The following is a 16716-nucleotide window of genomic DNA, read 5'->3' as shown; positions in this document are numbered from 1 at the left end:
ACGTGGGGTTAGCCTTTTGAGATACTATATCAACTCTTTCAAAACTGGATTTTTTTGTGGACCACTGCTGTCAAAACTGCTACCATCCAACTAAAAAGAATATGAGTGATTGTAACGTAGCCCAATGTAATTCTAGTTATGCCAGAAAACAGAATAATAAGAAGTCTTTGAATGTTTCTGTTATTAGACTTAAGAGACATTATTATACCAGAATCAGGCTTTAATACTTAAAACTGAAATAGATGATAATTAAGAAATTCAAAATACAGAGTATGACTAGGAATTAAAGATTATAGTGCTAGGTGGTAAGCCCACTATGATAACACTCATTTTAGCATTTGTATTTTACTTCAAGTAACCCTAACAGATTAATTTTTCAAAATGTGAATAAAATAAATAAGAATATAACTATATCTCTTTCAAGATATCCCCTAATACAAACGACTCACTGGTTTGTACAAAAGCATTCCTCCTCATTTATTCCAAATAACTGCAAATTCCAGAAGCCAATGAAAATATTTTCTATTGTTTCAAAACTTTGAGGAAAAAAAGTTATATTAAACCCCCAAATTAATACCAGCTTCACTTTTCAGATATGTTTAAATTTAAACCAGCCTGACTTTTTGAATACGTTTAAATTTTAAAACTTCAGACCCTACCTTGAAGTGTTCAAATGTCCGCTTACGATATTCACACCACTCCACAAAAAAGTGTAGGCTTCGGAAAAACATTAGCAGATCTCTTCTTTCTTCTGCTCTGTAGGAATAGAAGATTTTATGATTCATAAATGTCATAAATGAGAGCCCCATCCTGGCATTTTTAATCGTACTGTTTTTTATATACCCTAAAGCTAAAAAAAGTACTTGATACACTTCTGTATTCTGAACTCCGAGTACGTGCCCCTGTGTGATTGCTAATGCTAATTTGCCCTTTGCCCCATCTTAAAATGTTTAAATCCTAAACAACGTACCTCTCAAATACCAATCTGTCCTTGAATTTTTATTTGATGACCATGGCATATAATAAAAACTATTTCTGGCACAGAGCTTCAAAAACCCTTGGAATTCCTAAGTGACCTGTGTGTGTCTCTTATGCTAATGAAGTGACACATGGTGGCCCCTATATAGCCTAAGGATAGGGGCTGGTCACCACAAAGACTAACCACATGCTTAACAGGTTGGAACTTTGGGCCAACCAGACCTCCAGCGAGGACAGGGGGACTGGAGGAGTTTCATCACATGGCACCTGAAGTGGGTCACCTTGTTCAGAACTTTGCCCTTAACCTGCAGGTCTGCACTAAATCTGAGCAGTGTCAGGACTGAACTAATTACAGGACATTCTGGGGGGTGTCAGAGATTATTCTCTGAAAGTGACCTCACCACCACACCACACGACCTATTCCAAAGTGGCTAGAAATAATTTTTGTCCTATTGCCTATGAGCTCTCATGGAATTGATCTTAATGCTCCTAATGCTATACCTATTGTTATATTGATACCCATAAAATAAGCAACTTGTAGGCAAGATGAGTGTATTCACTTAACCAGGCTTTCATTAAAAGATCGTGGGAGTTGAGTTCCCATACTGCTCATCATGGAGTAATCACACTCCACCTTAACATTCCAAGTGAGAACATGGACATAATACACAAAGCAAATCCTGGAAGACTCTGAAACGTGGACAAGAGAAGGCAGGAATGGGTACAAAACTTCAGGAATTAAGGGAGGATTGGATGATGAGTTCCTCGGGGTTTATTTTTGCCTCCTGTAGATAGATCCCAGTCTGGATGGTACAGCACACTGCGACTCAGAACTCCCAAAGGTTGGAGTAAAAAAGAAAACAGACAAAAAAGGTCCCAAGCAAAGATCATTCCCTCCAACCAGCAGGGGTTGTATAAAACGAAAGAGGAAGTACACTGCTCTTGGTAATGAATTTTCAGATTTAACACCAAAAGCTAAGGCAGCAAAACCAAAAACAAACAAGGGATCACATCAAACTAAAAGGCATCTGCACACCAAAGGAAACCATCCACAAAATGAAAATGACTGGGAAAAAAATATTGCAAATCATTTATCTGATTAGGGGTAGATAACCAAAATATATAAAGAACTCATAAAACTCGAATTGCTTCTCACAATCCCAGTGCAGCTTTCCACCCATGGGTCCTATCTCCATGTTTTAAATCACCTTTTTACACACACACACACACACACCCTCATAAAACTCAATAGCAAGAAACTATGATCACATTAAAAAACGGACAGAGGACCTGAATAGACATTTTTCCAGAGAAGACACACCAAAAGAGGCTCAACATCACATCTGGAGAAATGGAAGTCAAAACCACAACAAGAGATCGCCTTACACCTATCAGAACAGCTCGTATAAGACAAGAACCAACCGGTGTTGGCAAGGATGTGGAGAAAAAGAAACCTGCACGCACTGTTGGTGCGCATGCAAACTGGTGCAATTAATAGGAATGTAAATTGGTGTACTGTGTAAAAGAATATAGAGGTTCCTCAAAAAATTAAAACTAGAACTACCACGTGACCCAGCAATTCTACTTCTGGGCATCTATCCAATAGAACTGAAAACACTAACTCAAAAAGTTAGCTGCACTTCCATGTTCACTGCAGCATTATTTACAATAGCCAAGACACAGAAACAATGTAACTGCCCACCAATGAAAGGAGAGATAAAGAAATTCTGGTATCTAAACACGATGGAATATTATTCAGCCATAAATAAGAAGGTAACCCTGTCATTTGCAACAGCATGATCAATCCTTAAGGACATTATGCCAAGGGAAATAAATCACACAGAAAAAGACAAATACTATATGATTTCACTTACATGTGAGATCTGAAAGAAACAAATTCACAGATTCATGGAATAGATTGGTGGTTGCCAGAGGGGAGGTGTGGGGAGTGGACAAATGAGTGAAGGTGGTCAAAAGGTAAAAACTTTCAGTTATAAAATAAATGAGGGGCACCTGAGTGGCTCAGGGGCTTAAGCCTCTGCCTTCAGTTCAGGTCATGGTCTCAGGGTCCTGGGATCGAGCCCAGCATCATCGGGCTCTCTGCTCAGCGGGGAGCCTGCTTCCTCCTCTCTCTCTGCCTGCCTCTCTGCCTAATTGTGATCTCTCTCTCTGTGTCAAATAAATACATTAAAAAAAAAAAAAAGAGCCTTGATGATCCAATATACAGCATGGTGACTACAGTTAATATTGCCATTATTATATATTTGGAAGTTGCTAAGAGTATAAACGTTAAAAGTTCTCTTCAGGGGGCGCCTGGGTGGCTCAGTGGGTTAAGCCACTGCCTTCGGCTCAGGTCATGATCTCAGGTCCTGGGATCGAGCCCCGCAGCCGGCTCTCTGCTCTGCGGGGAGCCTGCTTCCTCCTCTCTGCCTGCCTCTCTGCCTACTTGTGATCTCTGTCTGTCAAATAAATAAATAAAATCTTAAAAAAAAAAAAAAGTTCTCTTCAGAAAAAAAACTGTAAATACATATGGTGATAGATGTTAATCACTTTTTGCAATGATCATTTTACAATATATACATATACCAAATCATTATGCTGTACACCTGAAATGAAGATAGTGTTTTATGTCAACTAAATATCAGTTTAAAAAAAAAATACAATGTTTGAAATCATGCAATTTAATCCAATGAACATAATGTTTGTAAGTTTGCTCTGTGATTTATTACTTAGCAGCATAAGCTTTCAAACATTAGGGAATAAAATTTTTGAAGCGGCTGAAGAGGAAGGCATGCAGAACAGAACCCTAATGCCCAAGAGGAGCTGTGCCCTCTTCCTCCCAACCAGGCAACCGGCTGTGCTGACAGGAAGCAAAGGCAGCAAAGAAGCAGGAATCATGCTGCTGTTGGGAGACTACGGGAAGACCTTTGTCAACTAGCCCCACCCAACACCAGCAAAATGAGACATGAGGCGGCGCCATTCCCACTCTTCACCAGAATGGCTCCTGCAAATACAGGAAGCTGCTTTGTCAACTTTCTCCTTCCTACACGAAGTGACCCCAAGCACAGAGTGGGGAGAATCAGGGAGAAGGAATTTGGGAAAGGGATCCCTTTATATTTATGTATGAAGTCCTGAACAAAGTGGCCCTCACACAAAGCTGAACAGAAACAATAAAGCAAAAATATCAAGAACTGAATTCTGGTGTAGAATACTGTCCAGAATTCAGAGTGGCCTCAGTGCAGTGGATGAGAAAGGCAAATCAAAATGCAGCCCATAAACCATAACACCCCCTAAACTATAGCCCATAAAAGTGAGCCAGAATGTGCTTTTGAATAAAAGCATGTTGACAAGGACAACTGCAAAAATGGCAAAGTAGGGGTTATGGGGACAGTCTTTCCTCAGAAACAACAAAAACTACCACATGCCTGTCAGAATCACACTTAATAGGAAATTGGGAAGCCAGTAAAATGTTTACAGCAACCCAGCCAACACATAACCAGGAGAAAGGCCACTGAGCAGAGAAGGAAAATGTTGTAGTTTTTTAGCTTCTGTAGCCATGTCCACCACCTGAGCACAGTGGGTCTTTAAGATCACATTCTGCTTTCTCAGTGGAACCCCATCCTGACCACAGTAGACTGGATCTTGTTCCCGAAGAACTGTGTTTCTCTTGTGTTCCCAACTGAGCTCCATTTGTTTTGATCTGTCTGTAAGATCCCTGAGGACTAATGGAAGGGGCCTGTTTTCTACGTAACTCATAACTTTCTTGAACACATGACTATGCAGAGGTTATTTCTCAAAGATACTGAGAGTCAAATGAATAAGCCAGTGCCAACTGGCACAAAATAACAATTCTGAGAAAAAACAGACATGTTGAAAGCCAAGAGAGGAAAAGGTATAGAGTGAGAATCTTTAGAAAATATTTGAAAGGAGTCCATATAAGAAGGAACTGGAAAACGATGTGAACGTATAGGGCAGGAAGTATGCTCAGAGAAGACCTGAGAAGACCACACACTTTCACCTCTGGCTGATGTTTAGGCTAAAGGCAAGCAGGGCAGGGAGGCAAAGGCAGTGCGGAAAGGCCTTGCTAAGTGCAAAAGGAATGTCCAATACGCAGCCAAAACACAGAGACAAGAGATAAAATATTTTTGCTTTTGTTGTTTTTTCTTTTTGTGCATAATATTCCAAATGTCCACACTCAACAGCCATCGCAAGAAATTAAGCATGCAAAGAAAAAATATAAAATGACCCAGATACAAGAAGGAAAAAGGTTAACAGTAACTGTCCTCATGGAAACAGACAATGGAACTACTACTGCAGACTTGAAGTCAGTGTGTCTGAAATATGTTCAAAGAACTCAAGGATACCAAGAAAATAATATGTATGATAAGGAATACTAATAAAGACACATTAGAAAAAGGAAACACAGAAACTTTGGAACCAAAAATTATAAAACTTGAAATGAAAAAGTCACTGAAGTGTTCGACAGATGTGAGCAGGCAGAACAATCCGCAAAAATGAACATATAGGCTGAGTGAAATTATCCACTCTAAAAAACAGGAAGAAAAAGAATGAAGAAAAATACATGGAGTCTAAAAAACTATAGGATACCATCAAGTGTACCAACACCTACACAGCTGGAGTCAGAGGAGAGCTGCAGGAGAAAGAAGCTGAAAGTGTTTCTCAAGAAATAATGGTCCAATCCTCTTCAAATTGGATGAAAACTTTAGCATATCTGAGAAGCTCACAAACTATAAGGATAAACTCAAAGAGATGTACATGTGGCACGTTGTACTCAAGCTGTCAACACCAAAGACAGAATGACAAGAAAGCAACTCATTAGATAAGGAATCATGAGTAAAATTATTCACTGATTTATCATCAACAACCATGGAAGCGAGAAGGCACCGAAAAGACATTAACATGCTAAAAGAGAACGAGTTAACCAAAAATTCTATGTCAAAACTATCCTTTAAGAATAAGGATAAATCAAGACATTCTGATACTAAAAAGCCAAGGGAGTTCATGATTAATATACCTGACCTACAAGAAATGTTAAGAGAGGGACACCTGGGTGGCTCGGTTGGTTAAGCCACTGACTTCGGCTCAGGTCATGATCCTGGGATCCTGGGATCGAGTCCCTCATAGGGCTCCTTGCTTGGAAAGGAGCCTACTTCTCTCTCTGCCTCTGCCTGCTTGTGCACATGCTCTCTCTTTCTCTCCCTGACAAATAAATAAATAAATAAAATCTTAAAAAAAAAAAAAAAAAAAAGAAATGTTAAGGGAATCCTTTAGGCTACAGTGAGAGAATACTGTAGAGTAACTCAAAGTCTTATGGAGAAATAATGAGCACTGGTTACACAGGTAAATAACAAAGGCAATACTACTATACTTTTGATTTATAACGCCTCTTTTCTTCCTATATGATTTAAAAACAAATGCATAGAGCAATAATGTAAAATCTGTTAATGAGTATGCTATGTATAAAAATGTAACCTATGATAATAACAATATAAAAGAGAAGGGAAAGAGATATAAGGGAACAGAGTTTTTGTACACCTTTGAAAGTAAGTTGATAGTATTTCATACTAGGTTGTTATAAGCCTAAGATGTTAATTGTAATCCTCAAGGGAGCCACGAAGACAACTAAAAACTACAAAGATAAGAAAGGAAAAGGGAATCAAAATGGAGCACTATGTTGGTTCAACATCCGCAAATCAGTCAATGTGATACAACACATCAATAAAAGAAAGAACAAGAACCATATGATACTCTCAATAGATGCTGAAAAAGCATTTGACAAAGTGCAGCATCCCTTCCTGATCAAAACTCTTCAAAGTTTAGGGATAGAGGGCACATACCTCAATATCATCAAAGCCATCTATGAAAAACCCACCGCAAATATCATTCTCAATGGAGAACAACTGAAAGCTTTTCTGCTAAGGTCAGGAACACGGCAGGGATGTCCATTATCACCACTGCTATTCAACATAGTACTAGAGGTCCTAGCCTCAGCAATCAGACAACAAAAGGAAATTAAAGGCATCCAAATCGGCAAAGAAGAAGTCAAATTATCACTCTTCACAGATGATATGATACTATATGTGGAAAACCCAAAAGACTCCACTCCAAAACTGCTAGAACTTGTACAGGAATTCAGTAAAGTGTCAGGATATAAAATCAATGCACAGAAATCAGTTGCATTTCTCTACACCAACAACAAGACAGAAGAAAGAGAAATTAAGGAGTCATTCCCATTTACAATTGCACCCCAAACCATAAGATACCTAGGAATAAACCTAACCAAAGAGGCACAGAATCTATACTCAGAAAACTATAAAGTACTCATGAAAGAAATAGAGGAAGACACAAAGAAACGGAAAAATGTTCCATGCTCCTGGATTGGAAGAATAAATATTGTGAAAATGTCTATGCTACCTAAAGCAATCTACACATTTAATGCAATTCCTATCAAAGTACCATCCATCTTTTTCAAAGAAATGGAACAAATAATTCTAAAATTTATATGGAACCAGAAAAGACCTCGAATAGCCAAAGGGATATTGAAAAAGAAAGCCAAAGTTGGTGGCATCACAATTCCAGACTTCAAGCTCTATTACAAAGCTGTCATCATCAAGACAGCATGGTACTGGCAGAAAAATAGACACATAGATCAATGGAACAGAATAGAGAGCCCAGAAATAGACCCTCAACTCTATGGTCAACTCATCTTCGACAAAGCAGGAAAGAATGTCCAATGGAAAAAAGACAGCCTCTTCAATAAATGGTGCTGGGAAAATTGGACAGCCACATGCAGAAAAATGAAATTGGACCATTTCCTTACACCACACACGAAAATAGACTCAAAATGGATGAAGGACCTCAACGTGCGAAAGGAATCCATCAAAATCCTTGAGGAGAACACAGGCAGCAACCTCTTCGACCTCAGCCGCAGCAACATCTTCCTAGGAACATCGCCAAAGGCAAGGGAAGCCAGGGCAAAAATGAACTATTGGGATTTCATCAAGATCAAAAGCTTTTGCACAGCAAAGGAAACAGTTAATAAAATCAAAATACAACTGACAGAATGGGAGAAGATATTTGCAAACGACATATCAGATAAAGGACTAGTGTCCAAAATCTATAAAGAACTTAGCAGGGGCACCTGGGTGGCTCAGTGGGTTAAGCCTCTACCTTCGGCTCAGGTCATGATCCCAGGGGCCTGGGATCGAGTCCCGCATAGGGCTCTCTGCTCAGCAGGGAGCCTGCTTCTCCTCATCTCTCTCTCTGTCTCTCTGCCTATTTGTGATCTCTCTCTCTGTCAAATAAATAAATAAAATCTTTAAAAAAAAAAAAAAGAACTTAGCAAACTCAACACCCAAAGAACAAATAATCCAATCAAGAAATGGGCAGAGGACATGAACAGACATTTCTGCAAAGAAGACATCCAGATGGCCAACAGACACATGAAAAAGTGCTCCATATCACTCGGCATCAGGGAAATACAAATCAAAACCACAATGAGGTATCACCTCACACCAGTCAGAATGGCTAAAATCAACAAGTCAGGAAATGACAGATGCTGGCGAGGATGCGGAGAAAGGGGAACCCTCCTACACTGTTGGTGGGAATGCAAGCTGGTGCAGCCACTCTGGAAAACAGCATGGAGGTTCCTCAAAGTGTTGAAAATAGAACTGCCCTATGACCCAGCAATTGCACTACTGGGTATTTACCCTAAAGATACAAACGTAGTGATCCAAAGGGGCATGTGCACACGAATGTTTATTTTTTATTTTTATTTTTTTAAAGATTTTATTTATTTATTTGTCAGAGAGAGAGAGAGAGAGCACAGGCAGACAGAATGGAAGGCAGAGGCAGAGGGAGAAGCAGGCTCCCTGCGGAGCAAGGAGCCCGATGTGGGACTCGATCCCAGGACGCTGGGATCATGACCAGAGCCGAAGGCAGCTGCTTTTAACCAACTGAGCCACCCAGGCGTCCCCACCCGAATGTTTATAACAGCAATGTCCACAATAGCCAAACTATGGAAAGAACCTAGATGTCCATCAACAGATGAATGGATCAAGAAGATGTGGTATATATACACAATGGAATACTATGCAGCCATCAAAAGAAATGAAATCTTGCCATTTGCGACAACATGGATGGAACTAGAGCGTATCATGCTTAGCGAAATAAGTCAAGCGGAGAAAGACAACTATATGATCTCCCTGATATGAGGAAGAGGTGATGCAACATGGGGGCTTAAGTGGGTAGAAGAAGAATCAATGAAACAAGATGGAATTGGGAGGGAGACAAACCATAAGTGACTCTTAATCTCACAAAACAAACTGAGGGTTGCTGGGGGGAGGGAGGTTGGGAGAAGGGGGTGGGATTATGGACACTGGGGAGGGTATGTGCTTTGGTGAGTGCTGTGAAGTGCGTAAACCTGGTGATTCACAGACCTGTACCCCTGGGGATAAAAATATATGTTTATGAAAAATAAACAATTAAAAATTAATTGTACACTGTCAAAAAAATAAGTAAAAAAATAAAAATAAATTAAAAAATTTTAAAAAATGGAGCACTATGAGAATCAATTCAACATAAAAGGACTTAATAATGGAGGAATAAAAATGACATGGTAAACAGACAACAAAAAGCAAATGAAAGAAGCACGTACTTCCTTGTTAGCAGTTACTTTTAAATGTAAATGGATTAAACTCCCCAACCAAAAGTCCAATTGTCAGAATGAATTTTTTAAAATTTGATGCATCTCTGTGCTGTCCGTAAGAAACTTACTTTAGAGACATATACACACACATAGAGGTTAACAAATAAAAGACTGGAAAAAGATACTCCATGCAAATTACAACCAAAAGAGAGCTGGGGTGGCTACACTATCATCAGATGAAACAAAATTTATTATTTTTTAAGATTTTATTTATTTATTTGAGAGAGAGAGAGAGAATGAGAGAGAGAGAGAGAGCATGACAGGGGAGAGGTCAGTGGGAGAGGCAGACTCTCTGCCGAGCAGGGAGCCCGATGCGGGACTCGATCCTGGGACCCCAGGATCATGACCCAAGCTGAAGGCAGTCGCCCAACCAACTGAGCCACACAAGAGCCCCAGATGAAACAGAATTTAAATCAAAAATTGTTACAAGATGCAAAGGATTACATTATATACTGATACAGGGGTCAACTCACCAAAAAGATACAACATATCTTATAAACATATATGCACCTAACAAAGGATCCCAAAATATATGAAGCATCATTTGATAGAATTCAAGGGAGAAATAAATTCAGTAACAGTTGGACATTTCAGTGCTCTATTTATAATAACAGATACAACTACACAGAAGATCAGTAAGAAAACAGAGGATCTAAACAACAGTATAAACCATTAGACTCAATAGACATAAAAAACATGCCACCCAACAACAGCATAATACATACTGTTCTCAAGTGCACATGAAACATTTTCCAGGACAGACCCTATGTTTGGTCACAGAACAAGCCTAGATATACTTTTAGAAGACAAAATTATACAAAATATCTTTCCAACCATAATAGCATAAAATTAGGAGTTGATAGGGAAAAATGAAAAATTCACTAGTATGTGGAAATACTCTTAATCAATGGGTCAAAGAATAACAAAGGAAATTAGAATATAATTTGACACAAATGAAATGAAAACACAATCTAGCAAAACTCATAAAAAGCAAAAGCTGTGCAAAGAAAAAAATAAACACCCAGTGTGAAATAATATCAACTGATTTTCAAAGGTATGCAAAAACTCTTTTTTTAAAAAAAAGAAGAGGGGGGGTGCCTGGGTGGCTCAGTGGGTTGAGCCTCTGCCTTCGGCTCGGGTCATGGTCCCAGGGGCCTGGGATGGAGTCCCGCATGGGGCTCTCTGCTCAGCGGGGAGCCTGCTTCTCCTCATCTCTCTCTCTGTCTGTCTCTCTGCCTATTTGTGATCTCTCTCTCTGCCAAATAAATAAATAAAATCTTTGAAAAAATAAAAAATAAAAAAATATAAATAAATAAATAAATAAAAGAAGAGGGAAACCTGGGTGGCTCAGTGGGTTAAGCGTCTGCCTTCAGCTCAGGTCATGATCTCAGGGTCCTGGGATCAAGACCCACTTCGGGCTCTCTGCTCAGCAAGGAGCCTGCTTCCCCACTCTCTCTGCCTACTTGTGATCTCTCTGTCAAATAAATAGAATCTTAAAAAAAAGAAGAAGAAGAAAAATCTCATCAATAACCTCACTTTATACTTAGGGAACTAGAAAAGAAGAGCAAACTGAACACAAAGCTGGCAGAAGGAAAGAAATCGTAAAGATTAAAATATATATAATGCAATCAAGAACAGAAAAATAAACAAAACCAAAATTTGGGTTTTGTTTCTTTTAAATTAACAAAACAGATAACCTTTTTAGCTAAGTGGACTAAGAAAAAAAGACAATTCAAAATTACTAAAACCAGAAATGAATGTGAGGGCTATGATCGATGACCTTACAGAAATAAAGAGGATTATAGGAGAATGCCTAAACAATGTATGGCAACAAATTCAATAATCTGGATGGAATGTGCAAATTCTTAACAGTATACAAACTACAAAAATCGACTCAAGAAGAAATAGAAAATCTGAATATACTTATAACAAGTAAAGAAACTGAATCAATAATTAAAGTTCACTAGCAAAGAAAGTCTAGGACCAGATGGTTTCACTACTGAACTCTCTCAAACACTCAAGAAGAGGGCCGCCTGGGTGGCTCAGTGGGTTGGGGCCTCTGCCTTCAGCTCAGGTTGTGGTCCTGGGATCGAGCCCCACACCTTATTTGCTCCCCAGAGGGCCTCAACCAAAGGCAGACAACTTAACCGCTGAGCCACCCAGGTGCCCCAAATAAATAAAATCTTTAAAAAAAAATTATGATGAGGGAGTATCACATGGATTCAGGAGCCAACATGAAGAAGTTCCCACTGGGCAGTCTAAAATAATTTAAGCGGGCACCTGGGTGGCTCAGTGTGTTAAGCCACTGCCTTCGGCTCAGGTCATGATCTCAGGGTCCTGGGATCGAGTCCCGCATCGGGCTCTCTGCTCAGCAGGGAGTCTGCTTCCCTTCCTCTCTCTCTGCCTACTTGTGATCTCTCTCTGTCAAATATATAAATAAAATCTTTAAAAAAAAATAAAATAATTTTAAAAAAATAAAATAAAATAATTTAAGCACCAAAATAAATAAAGAGTGAGAAATTATTAATATTTAAATAAGAATGAATGAAACAATAAACAGATATGTACACATAAACATATATACAGGGGCAAAAGGAAATCAATTTCTTTTTTTTTTTTTTTTTTTTTTTTTTAAAGATTTTATTTATTTATTTGACAGAGAGAGAGATTACAAGTAGGCAGAGAGGCAGGCAGAGAGAGAGAGGAGGAAGCAGGCTCCCTGCCGAGCAGAGAGCCCGATGCGGGACTCGATCCCAGGACCCTGAGATCATGACCCGAGCCGAAGGCAGCGGCTTAACCCACTGAGCCACCCAGGCGCCCAGGAAATCAATTTCTTAAGCACAAGACATAGCATCTATTGAGATAAGTGGAGGAAGAGCTAGACTTGAAATACCATTTTGCAACCATCACAACAAAGAGTGATCACACAAGATCACCAGGAGATGATGCTAAATCTAGGCAGAAATTTTAATGAAGAGTAGTATCGGCATGGTCAAAAAATATTTCCCCACGGACTGCCTATTCTTGCAAGAGAGGGCAAAAACCCAAAACAAAACCAATGGCAATCCAGTGGAGAGTGAGGCAATAGTATGACTGAATCAATCTACGGCCACCTATATGGAAAAAGAGCTGAGAAGCACAGAAAATCAGCAGGGCAGTATTTGGCTTGAGAATACATAACAGCAACTAATCATGACAAAAAGTCAAAGCAACATTCTATTGGGGGGTAGGAAAGACAGAAGAACTGTATTTTGTAAAGACGGCAAAGTAATAAAAGGCAAAGAAAAGCTCTGGAACTGTTCCAAATTAAAGGAATCTAGAAAGTCAATTAAATGCAATACTTGGAACCACACTGGATCATGGAACACAGGGGAAAAGAAAATGTAAAAAAGGACATCATTAGATCAACTAACAAGTGGGATACAGATGGCAAATTAGATAAAAGTATTATATCAACGTCAATTTATGGAGTCAGTTGCTGCGCTATGAATATACAAGGTACTACCACTATTCTCAGAAATATATGCCAAGTATTTAGGAGAACAGAGCCATGATACATACAATGTGTTCTAAAAGGTTCCATCAGTAGTAGCAACAGAAATGGTAAAAATCTGGGTGAATATGACAAAACTAGTATTCTTCTCTAGGGGAACCAGTGGCGCCCTAGTATTCTTCTCTTAAGTTCTTTAAATCATGTATGATAACCAAAAGTAAAAAAAAAAACCTTAACACTAGTGATGGAGTTTTCAATGCATACATATGAATATAATTCCTATGAAAATCACAACATGTAGCACAGAGAGAAAGGAATGAATATGGCTACAAGGCTTCCAGATTGTACCAAATCTAACCAGACTGTTGAAAGTTAGGTTATACATGCTGCAATCCCATGGCAGCCAATAAAACAGACAAGAACCCAGATATGGCCAAAAAGTCATTAGATAAAATTAAAATGGAATATGGGACGCCTGGGTGGCTCAGTTGGTTAAGCGGCTGCCTTCGGCTCAGGTCATGATCCCAGCGTTCTGGGATCGAGTCCCACATCGGGCTCCTTGCTCGGCAGGGAGCCTGCTTCTCCCTCTGCCTCTAGCCTGCCACTCTATCTGCCTGTGCTTGCGCTCTGTATCTCTCTCTCTAACAAATAAATAAAATCTTTAAAAAAAAAAAAAAAAAAAAAAAAAAAAAAAAAATTAAAATGGAATAGTAAGAAATATTTAAATGATCCAAAAGAAATCAGGAAATGAGAACTGAGGAACAAGCAAGCAAACAAAAAAAACAGACACAGAAAATGAAGACGCTAACAGAACAGGTGCATTAATGCATAGCTACGTAAGTATCTATTTGACAGAAAACACTGGAGATTAACTGTTCAATCCTACTCTGGTATCTATTACTAATATCTTTTTACCATCTGAAAGAAGAAATTACTTTCCGAAGAATATTGGCCTATAAAAAGCAGCAGTTGCTTCATTACAGCATACAGGCCAAAGTGACATATTTTAATCTCCATCAAATAAAGGAGCAAAAATAAGCTCTTAATCATGTGACGAGGAAAGAAGCCAAGAAAAAAAATCTTAAAAATTCAACAGCCTAAGTTTAAACACACAGAGACTACAAGCACTAGACACTCAGAGAGAGGGACAGAAGACAGTCTGACCTGATACATTAATTAAACACAGAATTTGATTTAAAAGTAGAGTGTCACAATCCCTCACCCCCATTCACATCTCCACGAAGGACACGCCATTACAGCACACAGAGTTTTCCACTATAGAAAGATATTGTGTATGTGTTGGCTCTTACAATCCTAAGAGTGATTGTAATTTATCTATTTTTCCCAAGCATAGTCCAAACTTCACTAAATGTTAAACAGATGTTACGGATTTCTTTCACAAAATGTTGGCAGTGACACATTTCAATTTGAAGTCAGAAAAGTAAAATAATTCCAAATGTCTTTTTCTTAAGGATAAAGCAAAACATAAAGAGAAATGTAGAATAAAAATTCTAAAGTTTTACTAGGTCTAAAATCAAATGAATATCAGAGGTTAATTATTCACTAAAATATTATTAGTCACTCTCATATATTGCTGGTGGGAATGCAACTTGGTATGATCACTTTGGTAAACACTATGCTAGTTTATAATAAATCTAAACATACTGTAGTCATATGACCCACTATCCCACTTCTGATTATCTACCCTAGAGAAAAAACTTACCATCACAAAAAAACCTCTACTGAATGTTCACAGCAGCTCTATTCAAAATCATCAAAAACTGGAAATAACCCAAATGTCCTCCAGTGGATGAACTAAACATGCTAGTATCAGCACAGGAAATATTACTCAGAAATGAAAAGATGGATGGATCTCAATTCACTTAGTTTATGCTAAGTCAGGAAGCCAATCTCTATGTAATTTCATTTATTTGACATTTTGTAAGAGGCACAAAACCCTAGTGATGATCATAGCAGGTTTTGTGGCGGAGTGGGGAATGGGTTGTGACCATATAGGGATAATACGCAGGATTTCTGTGCTGTTGGAGCTGTTCAGTAACCTCGTTGTTGTGGTAAGCACACAGAAACCATCCAATCTGAACAACACAGAAGGAAAAGATTGGGGGAAAAAAAAAGAAGACCAGAGCCTCAGAGACACATGGGACAATGCCAGAAAGTTTTATATTCATGTAATCAGAGACCCAGAAGCAAAGAAGAAATTTATATATTCATGTAATATGTAAAAAAAAATAGCAAAAATAATCCAATTACAAAAAATTATTTAAAAATATTCAGGGTCGCCTGGGTGGTTCAGTGAGTTAAGGGTCTGCCTTCAGCTCAGGTCATGATCCCAGGGTCCTGGGACTGAGCCTTGTGTGGGGCTCACTGCTCAGCAGGGAGTCTCCTTTTCCCTCTGCCCCTGCCCCTTCCCCTTGCTCGCTCGCTCGCTCCCTCCTTCTTTCTCTCTCAAATAAATGAATAAAAAAAACCTTAAAAAAAGAAAGGGTAAAACAGACGCAGGAGATGAAGAGACAATGTGTCCTAAATTCTGGAATGAGAATTAGAAAAAAAAAAAAAATCAGGAAAGAGCTTGGCTTCTACTTGGGATGTAAAGAACTGCAGAGAAGACCTCTTTACCTAACACCAAGCAAATTTAAATAATCTGTAAGTCATAACCTTCCTCAAGTCCCTTAGAGACCCCAAATCACAAGGCAACCAAATAAGATTTTTTTCCCTCAAAGGAAAGACATGACACAAAACTGTTTACTCTTGGGTAAACTTAGGGGAAGAAAGCAGCCCCCATACAAGTAGCTAACAAGAAATCAGCTAAAATTTCAACAAATTCTTAGGGACAAATGTGGGATAGAGTGTGCTTTTGGAACAGATCGGAACCCGAGACACAAAAGGACACCACCAGAAAAACCAGGGTCCTGTCAGTGGCACAGGCATGAGGAGGTGGTCAGCACTGCTGGGGAAGAAAATGAAGCCAGAACGCTTTTCTGATGGGAACCCAAACCCCCGAGCCACTGAAAAAAGAGGCAACAAAGCAATGGAAGAAAAAAATCCCTTGCTTCTAAGGGAGAAGCAGAAGTTGACTTTGGTAGAGGGACAGAAAACACTCCTGTTATCAAGACAAAGGTCCACTGCTTCAGGAAGAGGGGCAGTGGCAAAACTGCCTGTTCCATGGGAGGGGCAGGAAACCCACTGGGCCCAGGGTCCTACACCATTACCAAGTGTTCGCCTGTTACCCCTGCTGGGAGGAACAAGACCAACCTCAGATCCAGGCTAGCTTTGGCTGTACTGGGGAGGAGGAACAGGAACCCTGGGGAGCCCACACCATGAGGTGCAGGATTGCCGAATACTGAGCACGGACCATGAAGATACAGAACTCCCATTACTCCCACCACAAGCAGGGCACAAGTAACAAGCATCCACAACTGCTACCAGGGGAGTGTCAAGAGGGTGCAAAAAGCTGAGTGGATCAGGGACACTGCGGAGAACCCTCCGGTTCCCAAAA

The 16716-nt window shown here is 39.3% G+C and overlaps 1 protein-coding gene across 2 annotated transcripts in view; it reads right to left on the bottom strand.

Moving 5' to 3' along the window:
• The window catches only part of CENPP (centromere protein P), a 223180-nt gene that overhangs the window by 173549 nt on the left and 32915 nt on the right, over nucleotides 1–16716 (bottom strand). For both annotated transcript variants that reach the window (XM_032308421.1, XM_032308420.1), the window contains exon 5: nucleotides 660–756. In XM_032308421.1, the coding sequence (XP_032164312.1) occupies nucleotides 660–756 (97 nt within the window). The remainder of the gene's footprint in view (nucleotides 1–659; nucleotides 757–16716) is intronic.

Source organism: Mustela erminea, chromosome 12 (assembly GCF_009829155.1).
Source record: "Mustela erminea isolate mMusErm1 chromosome 12, mMusErm1.Pri, whole genome shotgun sequence".
Taxonomy (NCBI): domain Eukaryota; kingdom Metazoa; phylum Chordata; class Mammalia; order Carnivora; family Mustelidae; genus Mustela; species Mustela erminea.
Note: the sequence above shows the minus strand (reverse complement) of the source record. Positions and strands in the feature narration are given on the sequence as shown.